The following is a 27,138-nucleotide window of genomic DNA, read 5'->3' as shown; positions in this document are numbered from 1 at the left end:
ACTATCCAGCTGTATCAAAGAAACAAATCACATATAGGGCTATAAGAAGGACATGTTGACTATTTGACAAATGTATAATCATGTATACATGTACAAATGTATTATCCTGCATGGAAGCAACTAATATGTCACGTTGTGATATCACAATGGTCTTGTCACAAAACATTAGTCATGTCATTTAGAATAATAGCCCTAAGATGAACTTTGTTCTTTGAATTAAGGTGTCCTAAAGATAAAACTTTAATTAAAGGACAACATCTTAACACCCTCTTAGTCAAGATATTTTGATAATCCAAAGCTAGATTCTAATTGTTGACCTCGGTCTAGGTAGAGAGGAGATATACATACAAAATAGCACAGTATCTCAACACGAACAACAATAAGTTGGATTATTTTAAATAGATCTATGCACATTTGACTGTAAAGATTCATTTTCCCCGCGTCTATCCGTTTTCAAATTGTTTGTCCGTCTGTACGTCCACTGGCCTCCACTACCCTTTTAATGACACCCCTCCTAAATCATTCACTCAATGTTGTCAAAACTTCACACGACACAGGAATGCTCCTTGTCGAAACTCTTATGTCAAAGTTTTTCACAAAAGTTCACTAGATAGAAGACATTTTCGAAATTTATACAGTAATGCAGTAGATCTAGCTATAGTACAGTACATGTACACTGTTAGATAGTCAATGTATGCGGGGGTGTCATAAAATGTAAGCTAGTTAATTCAACAGACCTATATGCAATATAAATCTCTGATTATTCTGCTATTTTTTGTAGGAATATAATATTGTAGGCCCCTATGATTAAAGTAATTTACAAGGACACTTCGCCATGCTTGCCGACAACGATATTCACAAATTATTATTCGTCTAATGTGTTCAGTTAGCGCCATATTTGACAAGCTCGGTTACAGTTTTTTTCAGAACTTTTATAACAGATTTTAGATAGCTTAGTGGTGTTGTATTACAAGACAAGGTATGCAAATAAAAAATCTTGACCAGATTGTAAAATATGCTTCATACGTTTAGCTTACCAAAATATACTAGATTTATAAAATGGTTATAAACAGATCAACACTGATGGTCTCGGCCCAGTGAATTTTCGTACTCTTTGTTCTATAGTAAATCAGTCACATTTGACAGTTTGAGGCTTAATTCTGGATTCCACTGTTCTTGTTGAATTAAATACTATCTTCACCTTTGAACATCAACACTATCTAAGTCAAATGATGGCCGAAATATAATGTGTTACCCATCTACTTCGAAGGGACCCGGCACAGTGTTGGGGATAGTGTAAAAAAGTAATTCTAGAAAAAAAAATATACTTTATATATAATATATAGACAAGGGGGTGAACTCGCCAAATCGGCCGAATGCCCCTAGTCCAGTATAAGTCAAAATTGCAGTCATTCTTGCGTAAATCATATAAAGCTATATATCAAATTGCAGCTAAATGACATCACTAGACGTTGACAATAACATTACTGTCCCCACTTAAACCGTTTTTGAACAACAAACCGATATTTTGGATGAAACATCGTATTTTTGCTAGGTCGGACACAACCGTGCAACCTGTCAACACTCGATTTTCTACGTGTAAAAACGCAATTCCAAACCATGACATTATACCAACCCGCAAAAAATCGATAATACAAAACAAAAGAAGCAACTTACCGCCGGAAATTGATTTTTAAAATGTTTTATAGCGTCTGTAAACAACTAATTCCTGAATGTTTGAACAGTTTGAACAGTTTATTGAAAATGCTTGGCCTCATAGAGGCATCAGTCACATATACAATAATATATACATATAGTATGACATATAAAGAGATATCCACGAAATATGCTGATGTATTACATGGCAAATATAAATAAAAAATGAAAGTGTTACATTATGAAAATAAGCTTAGTTATCAGTTACTTAAATGCTGAAATAATTTTTTTATAGAATACTGCAAGTTTTAACAATATACTCCTATCTGTGCTATTCATTACAGGGCCTTTTCACTAGTTTTGGGGAAGGCGCCCTAGCCCTTTTTGTGGGGAAAAATGCGTGATTTTCACACTTTTGGGGAAAATATCTTATTTTCACACATTTTAGAGGAATATCATAATTTATTTGCATATCTTCCTCCAATCACATGTAAGGTTTACTTTAGTACTAAGCTTTCTGTCCAACAGATGTAAAAGACATTTTTTACAGATCAATTTATTGCCCCTTTATATTAACTCATATTTCCTATTTATAGTATTTTACATTGGTCATGTGAGGGTTCTTGGTTTGATTCAGAGGGTACATTATTATCAGTTTACACTGTATTGCGTTATTGAATTATTAGCTTTCATTGGACAAAACAATTATCTATTTTTAAACAAGAAAGTTTGTTTACAAGTTTTATTCTTCAGTTAAAGGGGAAATATTTGCCAGAAGGGGAATTTTAGACTGTTTTTTGGGGAAAAAAGGTAGTAATTTGGCTTGGGGAAGTAGCCTGATACAGGCTACAGCAAAGATGGGTAAAAAGGCCCTGCATTAACATAGAAAACTTGATTGAATTAACATTAGTACTATACTCTCTAGTAATATATTTTTTTCTATCAGTATTAAAGAATTGACAATTAAATAAATAATGATATTCATCACCAAGTGAGCTATTATTGCATAAATTACACACTCTTAATTCTCTTGGTATATTACAAAATCTATGTGAAAATGAAAGTTGTAATCAGCATCCATTGGCTATCACGTGACCAATTTGAAACGGATTATTTCATTGGTAGATTAAAATACAAAGCATTGCTGGGTCACAGTATCGTCCAATCAAACGACGTCTTACAACCGTTGCCGAGTATGTATCATGGCTTCAAAAAAATATTTTAACGGAAGAGAAATAAAAAGAAATGAATGTTTGCTATAATTGATTGGTTTTGGAACAATTTCCAGCGGTAAGTTGTTTATTTTGTTTTGTTTTATCGATTTATTGCGGGTTGGTATAATGACATGGTTTGGAATTGCGTTTTTACACGTAGAAAATCGAGTGGGGACAGGTTGCACGGTTGTGTCCGACCTAGCAAAAATACGATGTTTCATCCGAAATATCGGTTTGTTGTTCAAAAACGGTTTAAGTGGGGACAGTAATGTTATTGTCAACGTCTAGTGATGTCATTTAGCTGCAATTTGATATATAGCTTTATATGATTTACGCAAGAATGACTTTGCAATTTTGACTTATACTGGACTGGGGGCATTCGGCCGATTTGGCGAGTTCAACCCCTTGTCTATATATTATATATACAGTTTATATTTTTTTTTAGAATTACTTTTTTACACTATCCCAACACTGTGCTGGGTCCCTGTGATCTACTTTTTTTCAGAAATCTTCATTCTGTTGTAACACTGTTTAAATTAACCACTTAAAAAACTCCTGACAAGTGGTGGGTAGTACATCTTTAATCCTTCCGCCAACAAATGAGGTCCTAGAGAATACACAAAAAAGACGACTTTAAAAGTCACCATATAACACAAAAAACTACACAGATGCAGTAAATACACTTTAATTATGACCAATCAAGCTAGATATTACTTAAATTGGACCACTTAAAATTTATAGGAACAACACTTTCTAGACTAAACAACGGGTCTCCAATGTCTAATTCCGTACCGGGTTGAGACCTGATAAAACAGGACTCGTGCTGTCGTATAAACAGGTATTGACTGATAGAAGCTGGAAAAAAGATTACATGTATATTTTAAAGATATACATGTATACTACAGATATACTAGTAGTGTTTTTCAGAAACAAAAATCTTAAACAAAACAATGCAGCCATAATAAATTGCACAGTGTTTTTTTATTTCACTTGGGGGAAGGGGTCGTGCCCACTTTGGAGGGGAAAATGAAATAGGAGTGGGAATTTTATTTGTTTATTTACTTTATATTGTTTTCTTTTCGGTAGAAAAGTGGAGCAACTCTTGCAACACAAGTATAAAATACGTCGCTTTTTCTTAATATACGGATATGAAATATAGAAGCTTTCTTCCATTAGCCATGTAAAGCGAGTAATTTATTGGGAACCAACTTTGTTTATGTTCCGTTTTCGATTGTCAAATGACAAGTTTCTTATCGTATTTTTAATGTTCATGCATCATATAGCATGAAAAACAAGTACACAGCACGTGTGTTTGTTTGGACCAACAATAAATAAGTCGCTTTCACTTTATAACTTTATTGACGGCATGTTCGTTGTTGTTGTTGTTGGTTACATACTACTAAATTTCTAAAGGTCAGACTCATCTATTTAGATATGAACACGACATTCCTCCCTACCTTGAATTAAAGTCATACCACATGAGGAACATCAACAATGATAATGTCTCTAGTATTCAACACAGTTATTCAATTATTGTCTATGGTGTTAAGCACATATTTATATCCATTGGTTAGTTATCAAACATATAAAATGGTTACAAAATGTCACTGAAATTACACATATCATTTTCTTACGTGAAATACTTCAAACACTACTGTCTTAAATGGTCATAAACTTACTTGCTGTTGAACCAATAATACAATGAAATCATAATATTTTAAATGTTACAAACAAACAGAATCAACTATCTAAAGATATTCAGTAATTCAGTAATATACCTAATAGAATATTCATTGTTTGACCTTAAAATAAGAAAAACATTAAAGGTTTATACTTGAAAGTTATATCCATCAGAATACTAAATTGGGAATATAACCACAGCTTTGTATTCAATAAACAATTAAGAGAACTTTACTTGAATAATCATGAAAAGAATTAACTATTATCAAAAATGAACTTTGATTAAATTTATGCAAATGTTACTTAATGATTAACATTAAGAGAAAACAACAATTTTAAAAATCTTGAAACTACTTAAAGGCTCATTTAGGTTTACTCATCACATAGTCTTTCATCTTCTGAGGCAAGACAGAACGAGTAGAGCGAGGAGGATTTCTCCTTGGAGTGACAGGTACAAGAGTTATATCAGGAGCAGAAGGGAGACTAGATTCAGGACTAGATACTAATTCAGGAGCAGCAGGGATACTAGATTCTGGACTAGAGGCTTGAGGGGCTTCATATTCCTCTTCATCCTCCAGCATCACTGCATTTTTGATTGGCCTAAAAAATGAAGAGTTTCGGGTTAAACAACGGCCATCCCGCTCTGCAGTTACCATACTACCCTTTTTCTCAATTACAGTGTAAGGATCTGGATCAAACGGTGGGGTAAGTTTATTTAGCTTTGGCTGTTTTGCCAGGACATGATTTCCAGGTTTGAGACTAGACTCCGACGTGTGTCGTCTTTGGTCAGCATAGGCCTTCATCTTGGTTTTACTCATAGCATCATTGTTTACTATGCTATCAGAGACTGGGGCTTGATCAGACTTGGGAATATCTGGGAGACCAAAACTCATTTTTCTACCGGTTAGAGCTTCAAACGGAGAAATTTTGGTTGATGAGTGGGGTGTTGCCCTATATTGCATAAGAAATTGATTAAGTTCAGACTTCCAATTTCTATTTCCTGACACGCAAACTCTAACAAACTTGTTCAAAGTGCCCATAAACCGTTCCACATTACCGTTCGCTTCCGGCCACAGCGGAGTGATACGGCGATGTTTGAAACCACAAGCATTGGCAAAGTCTGCGAACTCCTGACTTTGAAAAGGCGGACCATTATCAGATTTCAAGACTTTTGGGAACCCTTGACGTGCAAATATGCCTTGAAGTCTGGGAATTACAACCTTTGCCGATGTGGAATGTACAATCTCAACTTCGGGATATCTGCTATGTTCATCAACAACTACTAGGATGTACTGACCAGATGGATATGGACCAGAAAAAATCAACAGCCAATTCAGACCAAGGGCTAGAAGGCAGAACAGTGGGACATATAGGTTCTCTCTTGTTATGTCCAGGATATGATGCTTGACATGGAATACAGCTTTTCACAGCCTCCTCAACCATTTTGTCAATAGAAGGAAACCAGACTTTTTCCCGGAGGAGCTGCTTCGTCTTGACTATGCCTTGGTGGGCCTGATGAGCAATATCAACAACCCTGTCTTGTAATTGGGCTGGAATGACCAAACGATGATCTCTTAAAATAACACCATCATAGATTGAGAGCTCGTCTCGGAAGCGAACATACGGAATTAGAGTAGATCATTCCACCAATCGCCAGTCTGAATGGCAGACATCACATTCTGCAAAGTAGGACATTTGCGTGAAGCAGCACGGACTTCGTCAAAAGTCAGTGACTTAGGCACAGCGTTATGACTGATGTATGCAACATAAGCTTCAGCAGCGTTATCGCGCTTAGGCTTATCATGTGGATGTCGACTCATATAGTCGGCTGGATTCAACTCATCTCGGCCTGGTCGGTATTCGAGTTTGAACTGATATGGCATCAATCGAAGTCGCCAACGTTCCATTCTGGCAGAAGCAGGTTTCTTACTGTCAATTATACCAAGAAGCGGCTTGTGGTCCGAAACCACCTTGAACTCAGAAGCAAACAGGTATAAATGGAAGTGTTCAACTCCGTAAACAACAGCCAGCATTTCCCGATCAGTCTGGGAGTATCTCTGCTCCACGTCGGTCAATGCCCGACTAGCATAACTAACAACTTTCCCATCTTGGGTAAGAATTGCGGATACACCAACGGGGGAAGCATCAACTAGAACTTCAGTGGGTTTATCAGGATTAAAATACACCATGACTTCGGTACTTGCCAGACAAGCTTTCAGCTTGTTGAATGCTTCGTCTTCCCTTTCTGACCAGCACCACAGCACATCTTGACGTGTAAGGCGCCTGAGAGGTTCGGTCAGTGTTGCATAGCGGGGTATAAATCTAGAGAAATACTGGGTCATACCAAGAAATGATCTAATCTCAGCAACATTAGATGGTGGTGAGCGGCCTATTATGTCCTTGATTTTCTGAGGGTCTGCAGAAACACCAAGACTACTGAAAACATGGCCAAAGAAAGTGATTTTATTAACAGAAAAGACACATTTGTCTTTGTTCAATTTGGCCCCTGAACTGCGAAGTTTCTCTAATGTCTGCATGAGCGCACGGTCATGGTCTGTTTGCGTCTTACCATGTATGATAATATCATCTGACAAGTTTCTTGCACCTTGAATACCTGAAATCAAATCAGAAATAACTTTCTGAAAAATCTCTGAGGCAGCGTTTACCCCAAATAACAGACGTTTATAACGACGTAGACCAACATGGGTACTAAATGTTGTGATGTAACGAGAGGGCTCTGAAAGGACAAGCTGATGATAGCCATTAGAGAGGTCAAGTTTGCTAAAAACTGTAGAGGAATTGAGCTCAGTCATTAAGTCTTCAATGGTAGGCATGGGATGCTTTTCTCTAAGAATAGCCCGATTAGCCTGGCGCATATCAATGCAAACCCTAACTCCAGAAGACTTTTTAGGGACAACAACTACCTGACTGACCCACGGTGTAGGACCAGAAACTGGCTCAATCACATCAAGGTCCTCCAGACTCTTGAGCTCTTTCTCCACATCTTTACGTATGTGGAAAGGTATTCTACGGTGAGGTTGAGAAACTGGCTGCACCGTCTCATCAATGTGTAACTTGACTTCTACGCCTTTGATCCTCCCCATAGCACCATCAAACAGCTCTGGAAACTGACCTGCAATCTTACTAACAAAATTATTGCTGGGCATAGAGACAGAAGAAGCATATGTAAAGTGGATAATACCAAGACTTTGAGCAGTAGAAGAGCTTAGCAGACATTTAGAGTGCCTCGTTTCAATAAAGTCTACTACATAAATTTCAGTTTTTACAGTTTTATCTTTGAATTTAATTGTGCCAGTAAAGTATCCCAAGCAGGGTAGCGATACCTTTGAACCATACGGAAAAATGTTTGGAACAGGGTGACATAACACTGGTTTCTTGAAAAATTTGTTGTACACATCAAGATTAATAATGTTGCAAGTAGAACCAGTATCTACAAGAAAATTCACATCAATATTAAAAACCTTAGCATTAACACATGGTGAGCTAGCATTTGACATATTAACATTGAAAATGAAATTGTCATCATCATAATAATCATTATCTGAACTCTCATCGTTGTTTACATTATTCACACTAACACTGGGTTTGTCATTGTCTGTAAAATTCACATGTTGACCTTCTTTGGAAATTCGTAGACGACATTCCCTAGCAAAATGATTCGGTTTGTTACAGTATCTACAAGTCTTTCCTTTTGCAGGACAAATTTTGTGATTGGTAAGCGAATTGCCACAGTTTCCACATTTAGAATTTCCACTGCTAGAGTGTCCCCGAAGACGTGAGCGAGAACCCCTACGAGAAGTAAAGCCACGCCTAGATCCACGAGAGTGACCCCTACCACGGACTTGTCCCATGGACATTGCGTTAACTGCCGGTTTACCCTCCATTTCTGAAGCACGAACTTCACTGAGTTCCAACGCACGGGCCTCGTCAATTATTTTGTTTAAGTCATAGTTGTCCCGTAAGGCCCGCCTTCTGAGCCTGGATGATGTGCATCCTTGAACGATCTGGTTTAGGATTTCTGTATCCTTGTTATGAAAGTCACACAAACTTGCTTGTGTTCGTAACCGAGCGTAAAAATTGTCAATGGTCTCACCAGATTCCTGCCTGATTTGTCAAAACTTGTACACTTCAAATGTAACATTCTTCTTTGGAGTGTAATAATCAGTTAATGTTTTTTTCAGCGTTTCATATTCACATGACTCGGTGACCTCTGGATCTGCACTTACGACCCTTGTTGCACCAATCCCCTTTTGTGCGTCAGTGAAACTGTCATATATGTCATACGTTTCCTCACCACAATAATGCAAGAGCAGTGCCTTTTTGCGCTTATCGTCACTGATGTCCATAGCGCACATTAGATTTTCCAATTTTTGAAGCCATTTTCGAAATTTGACGGCAGCATCCGGTGCACATCCGGCCTGAAATTGCTCGAAATTTGGTAACGCAGTAGCCATTTTGAAGACAGTTTATTATCCTCGTCGCCAGATTTAATGTTCATGCATCATATAGCATGAAAAACAAGTACACAGCACGTGTGTTTGTTTGGATTCACAATAAAATAAGTCGCTTTCACTTTATAACTTTATTGACGGCATGTTCGTTGTTGTTGTTGTTGGTTACATACTACTAAATTTCTAAAGGTCAGACTCATCTATTTAGATATGAACACGACAGTATTAACCGTGAAAAATGATTTTAATGTACAGCAGGGAATAACAATAAAATAAATTATGACACAAGACTTGTATTGGATTTCCCTTTGTTTCCTTTATTTACCTTCAGCATTAAAGATAAGAAAAAAATCCATCAAAATTTGAAAAATTTATTTGGGCTAATAAAGTTGGTTTCGGGGGAGTAACTTCTCAAATGTTACTGGCCCAAATGGCCAGTAACTTCAAAATGTTAATTTTGAAGACTGCTATTATTTAATAATGGAAGGCATTGCATAACAAGTTGCGTAACACGTGACATTTTTTTCCTGAAACCATGTTGGAAGTGGTAAAGGATGTTATGGTTGGTGAAGTGTTTAACAATGGAAGAGGAAACTTTGTGTTCCATAGTGGTAAATGACCTGGTCACCGCAGTATATGAGAAAGAACAAGTAGATCTTTTTTCTTTTAGATTTCAGTAAGGCTTTTGACAAGGTCAGTCATGAGAAAGTACTGCTGATACATGACTATGGAATCAGAGGTCAAACTCTAAAATAGGTTAAAAGTTTTCAAGATAACAGGGAGCAGTCTGTTGTGCTAAATGGCAGCTGCTCTAACCCCATCCCAGTATCCTCTGGTGTCCCCCATAGCTCTGTTCTAGGACCCCTTCTGTTTTTTGCCTATATTAATGACCTCTCACAAAACGTAAATTCCCAGGTCCGCTTGTTTGCAGACGACAGTGCAATATAAATTTAGCGCGGAGGAAGGTAGTCTAGGACTGGTGTAACTCTCCAGGAACGATGGTTAGGAAACTACCCGCCTATATGACTGAAATACTGTTGGGAAAAGGCGTAAAATGAAACAAACAAACAATACACATTTCTCTGACATCTGCAAACCAATCAGTCACCCTCCAAACCCTCCAAAAGACCTAAATCAGTTAGAAAAGTTGGAATTGGAGCGGGATATGGAATTTAACCCCTCCAAGTGTCAAGTTATCCACGTCGCAAAAAGGAAACATCCTATCCCAACACAATACTACCTCCATCGAGTCTAATTAGAATAGGTTACCTCAGCTAAATACCTAGACGTGGATATATCAGAAAACCTCATGTGGGATGCCCATATAGACAGGACATCTAAGAAAGCAAACCAAGCCTTAGGATTCCTACAAAGAAACATAAAGGTTAAATCCCAATCCATTGAGTTCATTGCTTACCAGACATTAGTCAGACCCCAGCTTGAATATGGTTCCGAAGTATGGTTTCCCTACACCAAAACACAAATAGATCAGATCGAAAATGTCCAAAGAAGAGCAGCCCGTTGGATTAAGCTTGATTATCTATCTATCTTCTGTTAATGTCTAACCCTTCGCGGGGACGAAGACATGACTCTAGAATAGTCACTTATAGACAGCTATGAGATACAAGGGAAATCCGGGAACCAGGCCCTAGCTCTTATTGAATAGACCATTTGGTTCTTTTACATGCCCAGTGTATAGCACTGATACATGCGAGGATTACCTGGATTTCTTACCAGTACACCTCAAGTTAGGTAGGAAACACTGAGAGTGTCTCTGAAAAATCCCAAGGGTTTCTCAGGTTGGAACCCAGGACCTCATGAGTGACAGCCAGTGGTCTATCCAACTGAGCTATCGCGTCAATTATGGTCAGACCTATAGCGTCACTGACATGCTTCACTCCCTTAAGCTTAGAAAACTGGAACTGAGACGTGTAGATGCTAGGTTATCCCTTTTCTATAAGATTCACCATGGTCTGGTTGCTATCCCCACAGAAGAATATTTGACATCCCTCTCTCGAACATCATGCCATGGCCATCCCTTATATTATAGGTTATTCACAGCAACTCCAGACTGCTTTAAGTTTTCATTCTTTCCTAGGACGGTATCCCACTGGAACCCTGCAGTAGCCCTAGGCCCTACCCCAGAGCAGTTCAGTGCAGCCATAGTTTGCATCGAAAATGTCTCACCCTAGCATTCTGTAGCAATAGAATAAGGGTCCATGGCCCTCTATTATACTATTTAACAGAAGAAAATAACAAAAGAAATGGCCCCTTTGTCCATTTAAATGGAACGTCCATCCGTCTGTGCATCCACCGAACTGTAACTTTGTCATACATTGAGGGATTTAGAAATAACTTGGCAAAAATGTCTACCACATCAAGTCAATGTGTCGCGTTCAAGAACCTACCTCAAAGGTCTAGGTCACACTATCATTTTGAAGTTTAAAATTATCACAATTAGAGTTAATAGGTACACACATTCGATGATTCGTGTCCAGACAGTAATTTTGTCATGCATCAAATGCTTTTTAAATAATTAGGGATAAATGTCTACCACATCAAGACAATGTGTTGTGTCCAAGAATTACGTCCCTTCCTCAAAGGTCAAGGTCACACTAACATTTTGAAGTTTCATATTATCACAATTAAAATTAATAGGTACACACAATTATGTCCGGGGTGTAACTTTGTCATGCATGATGCATCGAAGGATTTTAGAATTACTTGGCATAAATGTCCACCACATAGAGACAATGTGTCGGGTTTAAAAGTCATGTCCCTTCATCAAAGGTCAAGGTCACACTAACATTTTGAAGTTTCACTTATCAAAATAAGAGTTTATAGGTACACACATTTGTGTCCGGACTGTAACTGTCATGCATGGAAGGATTTTAGAATAACTTGGCATAAGTGTCTACCACATCCAAACAATGTGTCACGTCCAATAATCATGTCCTTACCTCAAACGTCAAGGTCACACTACTATTTTGAAGTTTCACTTTATCACAATTAGAGTTTATAGGTACACACGTTTGTATCCGGATTGTAGCTTTGTCATGCATCAAAGGATTTTAAAATAACTAGGCAAAATATCTACCACATCAAGACGATGTGTCACGGCTTAGGCTCATGTCCGTCTGTCTGTCCCCACTTACACAACAATCATGTCCAGACTGTAACTTTGTCCTGCATTGAAATAACTATGAATAACATGACAATATTGTGTCGTGTCCAAGAAGTCCCTTTTCAAACTTACATTCTGAAGGTTCACGCTATCATATTCTGAAGGTTCACGCGATCACAATAAGAGATTATACATACACACATTTGTGTTCGGACAATAACTTTGTCATGCATCAAAGGATTTTGAAATAACTTGGCACAAATGTCTACCACATCAAGATGACGTGTTGTGTGTAAGACCCATGTTCCAACCAGGAAGGGTTTGTACAGTCTTAAAAGGTGCTTAAATTTGAGTCCCTTTCTTAAAAAGTGCTTCAAAATGTAAAAAGTGCTTAAAAGTCCTTGAATTTGATTACTCTTTTGAAAACTGCTTCAAAAGTGCTTAAATTTGCTAAAAATGTGCTTGAAAATGATTGAATGACATTGTAGATAAAAGTCAAAATCAAAAGAATAATCCAATTTAGCATCAAAATCAATGAAATTGTTTGCTCAATGTAATAGTAAGTGGACTAATTGCAGTTGTTTTGAACTAATTTGTTTTTGATGCGCCCTTTGTTATTCTTCTATAATAATCTTAAGATTGTGGCCAGAAAAATTCAACAAAAATGGCAAATAAACTATCCTTCTTAGGATGAAGATTGTGTTGATATATGTGCAACAAATGTACTTGAAAAATGGGAAAACATGCTGAAATAGTGCTGCAGAATTCCTTGAATTTTGGCATTAGATGTCTGTACGAATCCTGCAAGGACAAGGTCACACTAATAGTTTGAAGGTACTTATGCTCATAAGAAGATAGAAGGTACACATTAGTTTCCAAACTGTAACATTGTCATGCATTGAAGGATTTTAAAATAACTTGGCATAAATGTCTACCACATTATGATGTTGTGTCACATCCAAGACCCTTGTCCTAAAGTGTTAAGTTTGCTATAAATAGCACTTTATTTCACAAGAACAATATTAAGCAATTAGTTACTTTCATTCTCTTTTCTTTTCATAATACCTGCATGCTTAAGAAACCTTTTTGGGGGCATTTGTCACTTGTGTGACAGCTCTTGTCTGTATCTGTCAAGCCCTTTTGTTTCCTTTGAGAATCTAGTTTTAAAAAAGAAGCATTTGATAATTAATAAAACAAATATATTTGTCAAATCAAACCATTCAAATATTCAAGGTTACATTTTGTCAAGTCTGTGATTATGTTTGTATATTTTAGATCTCCAATAAAAGAGTTACAAGCAGCTAAAACCGGAGCATCTCTACCAGGACTTGGTGGTGAAGAGAAGGACTTACACAAGTATTTCAGCATCTGGCACAATCATTCTATCATCTATCATCTGGTATGTCTGAAATTATAAGTTTTTTTGTGCCCCCACTTTGGGGGGGGGGGCATTTAGATTTACCCTTGTTCGAAGTATTAAGGCTTCATAAATTAAATCAGTTGCAGAATAGAAGTTATGTTAAGTATGGATTTTATCACCTCATATTTAGTGGTAATTTTTTTATGGTGCATTAAATCGGGTTAAAGATTGTCTGCAGGCGGATTTAATTTATGCTGGCCAGTTGCTAATTACAATTTTTGACACCTTCGCTCAGGAAGCCACAGGGATAAACAATTAATCTTTTAATTGATCTAAATTATTGCCGATAATTGTTATAATACTGCACGTTTGTAACGTCGCTTTTCATTGGATAATCGTGACGTTTATATAGTTTTATATACACGGCTGTTGTCGATTCATAAAGAAATCTTACTTTCTCTAAAAAATGATGTTTGCTGTATTATAAATTCGTTATAAAGATTGTTGACAGGTTATATGGCCGTATATAAACAGCTGTTTGCAATATAACCCTCGCAAAGCAGCTCGTTATATTTACAAACAGCCGTTTATAACCTGTCAACAATCTTTATAACTAATAATATTTTGGACTTACCAAACAAGTTATTGGTTGTTAGGAATGATAACTTTTGTACTATTCTTACTATAGTTCTTACTATTTACTTCTTGAAATCATACAAATGGATTATAAATATTTCTAATTTATAGTTAAGTAAGTCCAAAGCTTAATTAATAATACCTTTATATAAATTTGATGCACACATTTAAATGCATCCAGATTTGGAGGACATAATGTATTCACTGTAGTCTGTATGTCAGTCTGTTGTTTTTAACAAAATTTTTAAATTGACCATAATAAAGAAGTCCTTTCACCTGCATTTCCGTCAATCATGTAGGTTGATGTCAGATATACTAGAGGTTGAAGGTAAAGGTCACCAAGGTCAAGGACCCACAAGGGGCATTGCTTTCATAAGAACATAACAGATTGTTGTTAGGAAGGGCTTTTAGAGGAAACTGATATGGTCATATAGTTTTTGGCCGGGTTGCACAGGTGCAAACCCAGGTTACTGGGATCCTACATATTACCGGACAAAATATGATGTTTTTTCGCTGTAACTTTTATTTTAAATAATAAAAAAGAATGAAATTTTACCCAAATAATTGTTGGTTCCTAATATAGGTAAACTTTCCTTTATCAAACATTAAACATTTGACTGTAGAAATGTGTCTTTAAAGAAGGGCATTAAAAGGGGAAAAAAATCGTGTAGACAACTCAATTTACTGGACATTGTGTTTCAAAATTTTTTGAAGTCTTAAATTGAAATTAAGCAAGGAAACTACAACTATTGAATGGCAATGTTAACATACTAGAAAACCCCAGTATGTCACTAAAACATGCTTGTTACGAAGAGGCCAATATAGGGGTGTAACTGAAATTAACACTTTTAACTCAATTAACATATTGATTCTTCATGATCCTTATACGTATGACACATTTTGATATTTAAATGGAATTCTGTTCTTTCTCATACAGTTTCCTTTTGGTCATAATGTAGCATGTTGCTAAAGCCATAAACTCTATTTTTGTGTCGCCTCTACGGAGAAGTGACGACATATAGGGATCACTTCTCCGTCGTCTATCTGTCCGTCCATCCATCACAAAACTTGTCCGGACTACTTCTCATAAACTACTGGTGCAATTTCATCCAAACTTTACAGGAATGATCAGTATCAAGTCTAGTTGTGCATATTCAGGGTTCGTACAGTCTTAAAAAGTGCTTAAATTTGAGTTTCTTTCTTAAAAAGTGCTTAAAAATGTAAAAAAGTGCTTAAAAGTCCTTGAATTTGATTACTCTCTTGAAAAGTGCTTAAAAAGTGCTTAAATTTGCTAAAAATGTGCTTGAAAATGTTTGAATCACAGAATGACATAGTTTTGATAAAAATCAACGGTTAACAAAATAAAAAAAAGATCCAATTTAGTATCAAAATCAATGAAATGTTTACTCAAGGTAACAGTAAGTGGACAAATTGCAGTTGTTTTGAACTAATCTGTACTTGATGCACCCTTAGTTGTTCTTCTATAATGTTAGAAAATGTGTATTTAACAAAAAATGGTGAACAAACTATCCATCATAGGTTGAAGATTGTGTCGGTATATGTGCAACAAATGTGCTTAAAAATGGGAAAACGTGCTTAAATAGTGCTTAAAAAGTCCTTGAATTTTGGCATTGGATGTCTGTACGAACCCTGAATTATTGTCAGCATTTTCCGGTTCAATGATTTTTGTCAGAGTTATGACCCTTTAATAATTTTTATTTTTAAAGTTTGTCTGGACTACTTCTCTTATACCACTAATGCAATTTCAATGAAACTTTACAGGATTGATCTGTAGCTCAAGTCCTTGCGCATATTTCACGGGTTTTCCGGTTGAATGATTTTTGGCCGAGTTATGGACCTTTGATAAATAAGTGTTTTTTTCTGTGTGTTGCCAGGTCCGGACTACTCCTTATAAACTACTGGTGCAATTTTATCCAAACTTTACAGGAATGATCAGTACCAAGTATAGGTGTGCACTGTCCGTCTGTCACAAAACTTTTCCCAACATGAAATTGGCCATCATGAGGCGACACATGTGATCACTGATCGCTCTTGTTTGTACATTTCATTTAGATTTTCCTACCATGGGCGTAACCCATTTCCTTATATGTTTTTTAATTTGCATTTCTTTGTAAAAGACAACAATTAGATATTGTTTGAACAAAATTTAAAATTACTTTTTATTATTAAAATATGTTACGATTGTCTCCTGAGGTAACGTTGAGAAGAATTAAAAGTAAAACCTATCTAAAATAACCCATTAAGGGCCTCAATATCTGGGAATGCGCAGAACAGATTATTTTGTCCGGTAAACTGATTGTCCGGTAAGCATGTAGGATCCCAGTATAGTATGGTGCATGTTGGGTGGGGAAAAAAATTTCGTAACAGTTTTCTCAGCAGCTACTTATCACAGCCTCTTGATATTTGGCATACAGCATAAACATGTTGTCCCATACAGTGGGATTCAATTTCAGGTCTGTCGCTTATCCACTTCCTGTTTGCTGACTTAGTTAAATTTTTGACATTAATGGTCAATGGTAGGAAATTTTCGTAACAGTTTTTTCAGCAACTACTTACCACAGCCTCTTGATATGTGGTTCACAGCATTGACATGTTGTCCCATATTGTTGGGTTCCATTTCAGGTCTGTTGCTCATATACTTACGGTTCACCGACAGTTAAATTTTCAACATCAATGGTCATTGGTAGAAAATTTAAGTAACATCACAGCCTCACGGTATTTTGTATACATATGCAACACGGCCTTTTCTGTCTTTGACCCATTTTTCCAATTTCAGATATTTTTAGAAGATGTCTAACCTAACATTCAAGATAGGGCCAGCTGCCAAACATTCACTGAGAAAAACAAGTCCTTACGCCATATTGTTATTGGAAATTTCATCTGGTCTGACATCTGAGGACTTGGCCAGCCTTAAACTTGCTATACAAGCTGATAAACTTGCCCCTAGACGTGAAGTTTGTCACCTTAAACATGGGGCTGATGTAATAGCATTGTTTGACAAGAGATCACTGATTTCAAGAACGTGCACAGATTTTCTAGAAAATCTTTTGATAAAAATCGGACGAAAAGATCTTCAGAAGAAGATAATAAAATATCATGAACACAGGATAAAAGATGTTTCTGATGGTATGTATGAATGTACCATTTTGTAAAAAAAAAGATATTGAATGAGTGTAAGTTTAATTCTGAATTTATTGAACAAGTTGAATAAATTAATATTATGAAAGCCTTTGGCGAGCATAATATTATTTTATTGAAAGAGTTAATTAATATTCTATTTATCTCATATCAAAAATAAAGACAGTTTGAAGTAAAAAGAACTATTTTTCATTGACACACCTATAATATAATGCTAACATTTAGCGAGTCTTGAGCCTATGTTTATAATAATGAAAATGACGTCACATCACAGTATATGCCAGGCTGTGTCATAAAAGCGGCACGTGTGTGTGATAAAGATACAAATGAATTAGTGGTTGAAGTTTATGCTTGTTTTGTAAATGATACATTAACTAGCTGTTAAGACACTACAATTACTACAGTTAAACTGGAAAGCACAAATCTATCTATTTTATCCCCATCCCATCGTGTGACTGTCCAATCCCATATCTCGTCTCATCCCATTCCTATTCTGTTCTATGTTATTCTCATCTGTCGTTCTGTAAAAAGACAGAGGTACTTGTGTGACAAGGAGAGCAATAGGTTACGGTACATTTTTTGTTGATCCTATTCATTTCGTTTTTCTTGTGTGTCCTTTGTGACTAAAAAAGACTTAAAAGATCAAAGAAAAATCACATAAGTACTGTATCATTTGGTAAGTCCACAGTTTGTCTGTCTGAACATATATTTGGATACTTGTGTGGATAGGAGGACAATACATAACTGTATATTCTATTCATACAGTCTCTTATGTGGCAATAATTTTCTTTTTAGTGGCTAAAAGAACAATGGAGAGAACAATAGCATGGCAGAACAATAGCATGGCCACATAAGTATCAATTTATTAGAACATCTCTCCATCCGTCAGTCGGTCTATCCATCAATCCATCCATCCATCCATTACAGTAACTTCAGTACTAACTAACAAACTATCCATCACACATTCTGTTGAGTATGAGTTTTGTACAGATAACATAAATGTCTTAAAATTGGCTCCCCCCCCAAAAAAAAACAAAGAAAAAACAACAAAAAACATTGTATTTTTTTCCCCATTAATGTGAAAGAGAAAAAATTTAGTTTGATATGTTAGGCTGTACTGTACTGTACATAAGGCTACAATACTTTCACTTATACTGTACATTAGGCTACAATACTTTCACTTATACTGTACATTAGGCTACAATACTTTCAGCTATACTGTACATTAGGTTACATTACTTTCAGTTATACTGTACATTAGGCTACAATACTTTCAGTTATACTGTACATTAGGTTACAATACTTTCAGTTATACTGTACTTTAGGCTACAATACTTTCAGTTATACTGTACATTAGGCTACAATACTTTCAGTTTAACTGTACATTAGGCTACAATACTTCCACTTATACTGTACATTAGGCTACAATACTTTCAGTTATACTGTACATTAGGCTACAATACTTTCACTTATACTGTACATAAGGCTACAATACTTTCAGTTAAACTGTACATTAGGTTACAATACTTTCAGTTATACTGTACATTAGGCTACAATACTTTCAGTTATACTGTACATTAGGCTACAATACTTTCACTTATACTGTACATTAGGCTACAATACTTTCAGTTATACTAACTGTACATTAGGTTACAATATTTTCAGTTATACTGTACATTAGGCTACAATACTTTCAGTTATACTGTACATTAGGCTACAATACTTTCACTTATACTGTATATTAGGCTACAATACTTTCAGTTATACTGTACATTAGGCTACAATACTTTCAGTTATACTGTACATAAGGCTACAATACTTTCAGTTTTACTGTACATAAGGTTACAATACTTTCAGTTATACTGTACATTAGACTACAATACTTTCACTTATACTGTACATTAGGCTACAATACTTTCACTTATACTGTACATAAGGCTACAATACTTTCAGTTATACTGTACATTAGGCTACAATACTTTCAGTTATACTGTACATTAGGCTACAATACTTTCAGTTATACTGTACATTAGGCTACAATACTTTTCAGTTATACTGTACATTAAGCTACAATACTTTCAGTTATACTGTACATTAGGCTACAATACTTTCAGTTATACTGTACATTAGGCTACAATACTTTCAGTTATACTGTACATTAGGCTACAATACTTTCAGTTATACTGTACATTAGGCTACAATACTTTCAGTTATACTGTACATAAGGCTACAATACTTTCAGTTTTACTGTACATTAGGCTACAATACTTTCACTTATACTGTACATAAGGCTACAATACTTTCAGTTTAACTGTACATTAGGCTACAATGCTTTCACTTATACTGTACATTAGGCTACAATACTTTCAGTTATACTGTACATTAGGCTACAATACTTTTGATAATTTGTATTTGATTAATGCAGAATCAATAAGAATAAGAATTTTTTAATTGGTTGCTTTAGGTTTAATTACTTTTCAAAACCTTTTGAAAAAAAAACAAAACGGATTTTACTATTATTAATATTTCTATATAATTTTGATTATTTTCCTCCAAATTAAAACCTTTAAAAACTTTGTCTGTTTTCTTTCCATCTTCTGACTTTCCTGTTGGTTGATGTTTATGTAGTGTATAATGACTGTTTATATACATATTTAACTTTATTTGGTTTCAAGAAATTTAATACAATCTTCACAAAACCACTTTTGTTTAGCGAAGAAATTAAACAGGTTTGTATAAAAAAATTTCTGTATGATATATAGATAAAGAAAATATCAATAAGAAGATAGGCACACAGTTTACTCAGTTGAAATCAACCAGTGACCAACTTCGAGAGGAAATGAAATACTTGTCAATTGAGACGTCTGTGAAAGAAGTCTTTGATCCATCAGCAAGGTAAGAAAGCCTTTAAACCCATTACCGCATGAGCATACTGTGAAAAATGGCTGTTAGTATTGAAAAGCCTCCTGTTACAAGTTCAAATTGCTATGAAACTTCAATACTGATGAAACTTGGCACAAATGTTGAATGGACCATAGCCCTGTTATGGCATGCTCAATCTTTAATTTCCTGTTACCATTGCAATGAGGGGATGTTTCAAAACTGCCAAAAATCACTAGTTTGCATTGATTTTTCCATCAAAACTGATTTCAAATTGCTGCAACAATTCATTGGATTGAGATAGAGTCATAGCCTTTCAGTGTCAGTTACATGTTAGGTTAAGATGGACCTGAGGCCATTTTTGGCCACTCACAAGTCCAAAATTTTCTTATGGATGAGGGAAGCTGCAGCACCCCTTCAAACCCCCCTATCAGAAGGGGGCACATCCCCCCTCTGGCACCCCCCTGATGTATTTTTAGCTCGACTATTCGATAAGAATAAGTAGAGCTATTGTAGTCACCCGAGCGTCGGCGTCAACGTAACCACTTATGTTACAGTTTTTTAATATTTTTAAAATTTTCAAGTCAATTAATATTTTAAATTTCCAAGGGGTTCACCATCATGCCCCCCAACCTGTGACGGGGGAGGTAAGTCTATCAAGCATTTTGACGAATTATGCCCTTTTCGACTTAAGATTTTAACGTTAAAAAAAGTTTAATTGGTTACTAGTTTAATATTTTCAAAGTCCTATTGACATATGGCTTTTGAATATTGCAATAACTTGTTCAAAAACCATCATGTCTCTCCACACTTCTGTAGATGTAGTGAAGACTGTTAATCTATTTAACATTTTGGTTCAGAATTAATCTCCCACCTTTTGTTACGAAAATTAAACGGTTTGTTAAAAATTTTGTAATATCAAATATTTTCAAAAGGTGCACACAGTTTACACATTTATCCCGGACCAACTTCGAAAATTGAAATACTTGTTCAACAGACGTCTTGACACAACATTGATAAAAAGGAGAAAGCCTTTAACCCTTACCGCATGCATATGTTGAAAAAGGGCCTTTTATTGAAAGTACGTTAAATTTAAATTGTAAAACCCTTCAAATATTTTAAAACTTGGACATAAGGCTTTTGAAGCATGTAATCTTTAATTCTCTTCCAAAAGGCGCTTTAAAAGTGCCAATATGGATTTGAAAAAAAATTTTTGCCATTCTTGGATTAGAAAATTTTACCTTTTAAATGCACAGGCTTTTTGGCTATCAAAGAATTTAAGAAAGCTCAGCCTTCCCCCTTGGGGCCTCCCCCGGCCCCCCTTCTTGTTAGCTAACCTGTCACAAAGGTGAGCTTTTGTGATCGCTCTTCGTCTGGCGTCCATCCGGCGTCCGTCAATAAACTTTTACTTTAAATGACATCATAAACCAATAAGCCTATTTCATCCAAACTTCACAGGAATAATCTTTTCGTGGTCACCTTTAATAATTGTTCAAAGAATTTAATTTCATGCAGAACTCTGGTTGCCATGGCAACCGAAAGAAAAAACTTTAAATATCTTCTTTTAAAAAACCCAAATAGCTAGAGCTTAGATATTTGGCATGAAACATCTTCTAGTGAGTGTCTACCAAGTTTGTTCAAATAAAATCCCTAGGGTCAAAATTGGCCACACCACAGGGAGTCATTGATTTTGCCTATATGCATATAGTAAATAACTTAAAATATCTTCTTTTAGAGAACCCAAAGAGCTAGAGCTAAGATATTTAGCATGAAACATCTTCCAATGAGTGTCTACCAAGTTTGTTCAAATAAAAGCCCTGTGGTCAAAATTGGCCTCGCCCCGGGAATCATTGATTTTCCTTTTATGTGTATAGCAAAAACTTAAAAAATCCACTTTGAAAAAACCCAATTAGCTAGAGTTTAGATATTAAGCATGAAACATCTTCTAGTGAGTGTCTACAACGTTTGTTCAAATAAAAGCCCTTGGGTTGAAATTGACCCTGCCGGGGGGGGGGGGGGGAAGGAGAAAGGTCATTGTTTTTCATTATATGTGTGTAGTGAAAAGTCTTCCAAGTTTGTTCAAATGAAAGCCGGGGTTTAAACTGGCCCCGCTTCGGGGGCCTTTATACAGGTGAGCGACCTTAGGGCCCTCTTGTTTTATTGGGGCGGTGCCGAAATTTAACAACATTTCTCAAAGGAAAACAAGTGTTTGAGGTCTTAATTGACCTTTACTAGCAGTGTAAATTGGGTGAGCAATCTAGGGCCATCATGGCTCTCTTGTTGTATTTTGTGAATTCATATTGTCTCTTCAATATTCAAAGTAAAGCAAATCAAATACACACATCCAGTATGGTTAATATATTAAATCTCTGTTCAATAATTAAATAGCTTTGGTCTGATGTTGAAATTGCCTATTTTGCTTGAAATATTAACTGATGGGTTTTTGACAGAAGTTAAAGAGAGGTAAAAAGTAATCTCAAAAAGTAAGCGTTCATGAATAGTCAATACTTTAGATATATTTGCATACTAGCATTGACCTATGTAAATATATAAAGCATAGAGTATTTGCTTCATATATATAACAATCAAATAATACAGCCTTGACCTAAATAGAAATATAAGTACCTTTTATATAACTTTAATTTATTTATATATAAAAAAAAATCGAGGGATGTAAATATATCACATTAAAACCCGTCATAATTTTTTTTCACATAAAGCTGAAGTATCAGTGATCACTTTGAGTGTATTTTTGTAATATAAAACAAACTAAGATCAAATGTTTATGGTGAATTGTACCTCATATCTAATTTAAGGTCAGGACCAGAGGGATCATCACATTGTTCAACGGTGTGTGAAACCAGTGATGCTCAGGCAATCCCGGAGGCCATAGAGTCGAGACAGGGGTTTAACTCCTCACCAATGTCTGTAGACAGTAGCCAGGGCAACTGCACAGATGAAGAAAAGATTGGTCACCTTGGTGATAAAGTATGGCTGTTTGAGAACGATGCTATAATGTCCTCACAATAAGTGTCTACCAGGCATTTTTGCCTGTTGTTCCGGGTCATTTTTCAGTTATTTGTTAAAGACGTTTTCTGAAGTTTTCATATATACATATAGGCAAAATCAAAACTGTTCTATAGAGTTTCTTTAAACTTGGCATTTTGTTAGAATATGATAACAGAAACATTTTAAGTGGGAAAAAAAATTGGGGGCACCGTTCTTGTTTTTGAGTTATCTGCCCCTGAATCAGAATTTTCTACTTATTTGAGGTCATTTAAAGGGCAGATAACTTATACATACGTAAATGAATTCTTGTTTTTATACCCCCCACAAAATGTGGGGATGGGGGGGGGGCTGTAATGGATTCGCTTTATCGCGTTGGTCGGTCGGTCCGTCTCCATTATCTTGTCAGCTCTAAAAATCCTATATACCAATTGAATGATTTTTTTTTTCAAACTTGGCTCAAATGTTCACCTCAACAAGGGGATGTGCAGAACCCATGTTGCCCATGTGTCAGATCAAGGTCAAGGTCACAATTGAAGGTCAAATATCAAACAATCAAATATTAGACAGTATGTCGTGTCAGCTCTGTAAGTCCTACACTAATTGAAAATTTTTCTTCAAACTTGTCTCAAATGTTCACCTCAACAAGGGGATGTGCAGAATCCATGTTGCCCATGTGTCTGCTCAAGGTCAAGGTCACAATTGAAGGTCAAATATCAAACAATCAAATATTACACAGTATGTCATGTCTGCTCTGTAAGTCCTACACTAATTAAGGTCAAGGTCACACTTGAATGTAAAAAATTGACTTAGAAAATATTCTTAAATTTTAACATGTATTTTAATGTTTCTGAAACTAGCACAGGTATTTGCTTGAAACTTAAAAGATATATGAGGTGTCACAAGTAAAACTTAAAAGATATATGAGGTGTCACAAGTAAGATATGCAGGTAAAGTTTCATGACAAAGTTTTGCCCCTTTTTAAGTCTTTAAATTTACATACAATCAATACTAGACAATATGTTGTGTCCGCTCTAAATTGTGCCAGCTTAAGGTCAAGGCCACACTTGAAGGTCAAAAATTGACTTAGAAAATGTTCTAAAATTTTAACATGTACTTGAATATTTTTCTTTTTATTGTTGAATACAATACATAATTACATGCAATTCCATTTATCGCTTCAGTTAATTTTTTTCAATGAAAATAAAGGTACTTTAAATTCATAAAAAATAAGCCAAATTTTCAAGAAAAAAATGCACAGGTTAAGAGAAGAAGTGGAAAAACCTATCCACTCTTAATTTGTTCTTGAAATTTTGCATATTGAACACGATGAAGGTAAGCTTCATGAAACTAGGAAGAAAAAAAATGTATTGTTTAGCTTCATTGTAAATTATCTGCCCTTGAATTTAACAAAAAAGTCCAATTCAAGGGCAGATAACTCAAAAAATGAGAACGGTGACCACAAATTTTTTCCGTTAAAATGTTTCTGTGAATGGTTTTAATTTTGCCTATATGTCTATATTAAAACTCCTGAAAATAATTGAATAAGTATTGATTGAAATATAGTGCCTATTTTCCTTGAAAGGAAAAAAATGTTGTTTATATAATGCATGTTTTGATTGGAGAGTTGAATAATTAGGAAATCACACAGTCCAATTGTTGTCACTACAAATTTAAAGTGGCCACTTTTGAGATAAAAGTATAATAGTTGTGTATGAGATTCAATGCAGCAGTATTAAGTAAAGTTATGATACATACTTTTTTGTTTCATCACACAGTTTATTTAAGTCTTATGTTCAAGTTTATTGGAATGATGAAAATTAAACAGTTACTGACAAAGGAATTGTGAACATAGCATGTTACTTATGTTTATTGATGACTTTTTCATGTATTTAATTACATCTTAAATGATCCAGTTTGAAAATAACTTTTGTGTTATAATACGCCTGAAATTTTTTGAGGTGTACATGTATTATGTTATGCTGTTCAGTTTTTTTATGTGAAACTACAAAGTTTAGAGCTTAGATATTTGGCATGTAGCATCAATTTGTAGATTTCTACAAAGGTTATATAAATAATCGTGACTCTCTGGTCAAAATTGGCCCTGCCCCGGGAGTCACTTGCCTCATGTAGACTTAGGTATAGGAAAACACATCATATCTTTTTAATGATAGAAATACTATGCTTCTTTATTAGGCATATAGCATTGAGTAGTAGAATTCTATTATTCTTTAATGAGACATGCACTTAGTCTCCATCTTGGAGGTCATATAGTATCATAAGGATATTTATGATAAAACATTTTTAGAAAAGTTTCCTGATAAGGTCTCTACCCTAATTGAAAGATTACTTCTTATTACTCTGACAAATTTACATTTGGGCATGTATTGCACTGCCTTTGCCGTGCATTTGTTGTTTTTTTTGCAGGCTATGGTGAACATTCTAAATATATTGTTTGTGCATAAGTCTGTATGTTGATGAAAATGTGTCACAAGTGGTGGTTGTATTTTAATGTTCACTGATAAAAAAAATGGGACAAACAGTTTTGGTTTGTCTTTCATTACACTTATAACAAATCTCATAGGGTCTTCATTTATTTATTCAGGTCAAGGTCATTTAGGCTAGAAATAGTTTTTTTTGTTTGTTTGTTTTTTGGTCATGTAATGATTATTATTTTAGATATTTACTATATAGTTGTGCATGAATATTTGCCATTTGGTGAATTTTGAAGTTAATTGTGTCAAGGTCTCACAGGCAAAATAATAAATACTTTCCTTAATTGTTAAGTATTGTCATATCAGTGTTAGAATGTCATCGGGGAGCAGTCACTGGTGTCAATTTTTTTTTTTTTTCACAAAGTGTTCAACCACAAAAGTGTTCAAAATCGCTTTAATATCAAAATGATCTCATCAGAATTTACATGGACATTGAGTATCATTATTTTGTATCACCCACCTGTGTTATTGTGGAAAAAAAAAAAGAAATTTATTTTTGTGAATTTGAAGGTAAGTGTACAGGCATGTGTAATTTTAATGATGCATTTAGAATGTTCAGATGGTTTTTGTTTCTTTATTGTCTTTTTCTTCTTCACAGTAGTGTCAATACAGAAAGGTGCCATAAATCATGTTCAAATATAATATGACAGCTTGGTGTGAAAGGGTCGTAACTCCTTCTTTATTACAGTATGAGTTACAACCCTTTCGCACCAAGCCCTTTTTATTATCATGTTCATGTATAAATTTCTTTTTCTTAAATGGACAAATAGACCATTTAACCCTGTTTGGAATTTTACCTAAAAATGAGAAAAAAGTACCAGAAAACTAGGGTCCTGACCATGTAATATTTTAGTTCTGTGTAAATGGTTGATCATCATTATTCATTTTAAACATTTTTATGCTCCCCGAAAAATTTCGGGGGAGCATATAGTCGTCGGGTTGTCCGTCCGTCAGTCCGTATGTACGTACCGAATTCGTGTCCGGCCCATAACTTTGTTATTTGAAGTTGGATTTTAAAATTATTTCACAGAAATGATCACCATATTGAGACGACGTGTCGCGCGCAACATTTGGGTCGCTACCTTGAAGGTCAAGGTCACAGCATGACCTTGCAGCAAAATCGTGTCCGGTCCATAACTTCATTATTTGAAGTCGGATTTTAAAAATATTTCACAGAAATGATCACCATATTGAGACGACGTGTCGCGCGCAACATTTGGGTCGCTACCTTGAAGGTCAAGGTCACAGCATGACATTGCAGCAAAATCGTGTCCGGTCCATAACTTTGTTATTTGAAGTCGGATTTAAAAAATATTCCACAGAAATTATCACCATATTGAGACGATGTGTCGCGCGCAACATGTGGGTCGCTTCCTTGAAGGTCAAGGTCACAGCAAAATCGTGTCCGGCCCATAACTTCGCTATTTGAAGTTGGATTTAAAAAGTATTTCACAGA

The 27,138-nt window shown here is 35.4% G+C and overlaps 2 protein-coding genes across 2 annotated transcripts; one reads left to right on the top strand and one right to left on the bottom strand.

The window, feature by feature from the left end:
- The first annotated feature begins 878 nt into the window (after positions 1-878).
- On the top strand, positions 879-24,162 carry LOC132746010 (uncharacterized). The gene is made up of 6 exons (XM_060735054.1): positions 879-979; positions 13,422-13,545; positions 16,940-17,289; positions 20,064-20,196; positions 22,998-24,083; positions 24,116-24,162. The coding sequence occupies exons 3-5, from the start codon at positions 16,953-16,955 to the stop codon at positions 23,209-23,211; spliced, it is 684 nt and encodes a 227-aa protein (XP_060591037.1). The 5' UTR covers positions 879-979; positions 13,422-13,545; positions 16,940-16,952; the 3' UTR covers positions 23,212-24,083; positions 24,116-24,162.
- Positions 4,913-5,993, bottom strand: LOC132745999 (uncharacterized). The gene is made up of 2 exons (XM_060735031.1): positions 5,969-5,993; positions 4,913-5,895 (listed from the first exon to the last, which is right to left on the bottom strand). Exons 1-2 carry the CDS (start codon positions 5,991-5,993, stop codon positions 4,913-4,915), a joined length of 1,008 nt encoding a protein of 335 aa, XP_060591014.1.
- Positions 24,163-27,138: the final 2,976 nt, after the last annotated feature.

This window comes from Ruditapes philippinarum, unplaced genomic scaffold (genome assembly GCF_026571515.1).
Source record: "Ruditapes philippinarum isolate M1 unplaced genomic scaffold, ASM2657151v2 ctg2125_1_1_1_1, whole genome shotgun sequence".
Classification (NCBI taxonomy): domain Eukaryota; kingdom Metazoa; phylum Mollusca; class Bivalvia; order Venerida; family Veneridae; genus Ruditapes; species Ruditapes philippinarum.
This window is presented reverse-complemented; position numbering and strand designations above follow the sequence as displayed.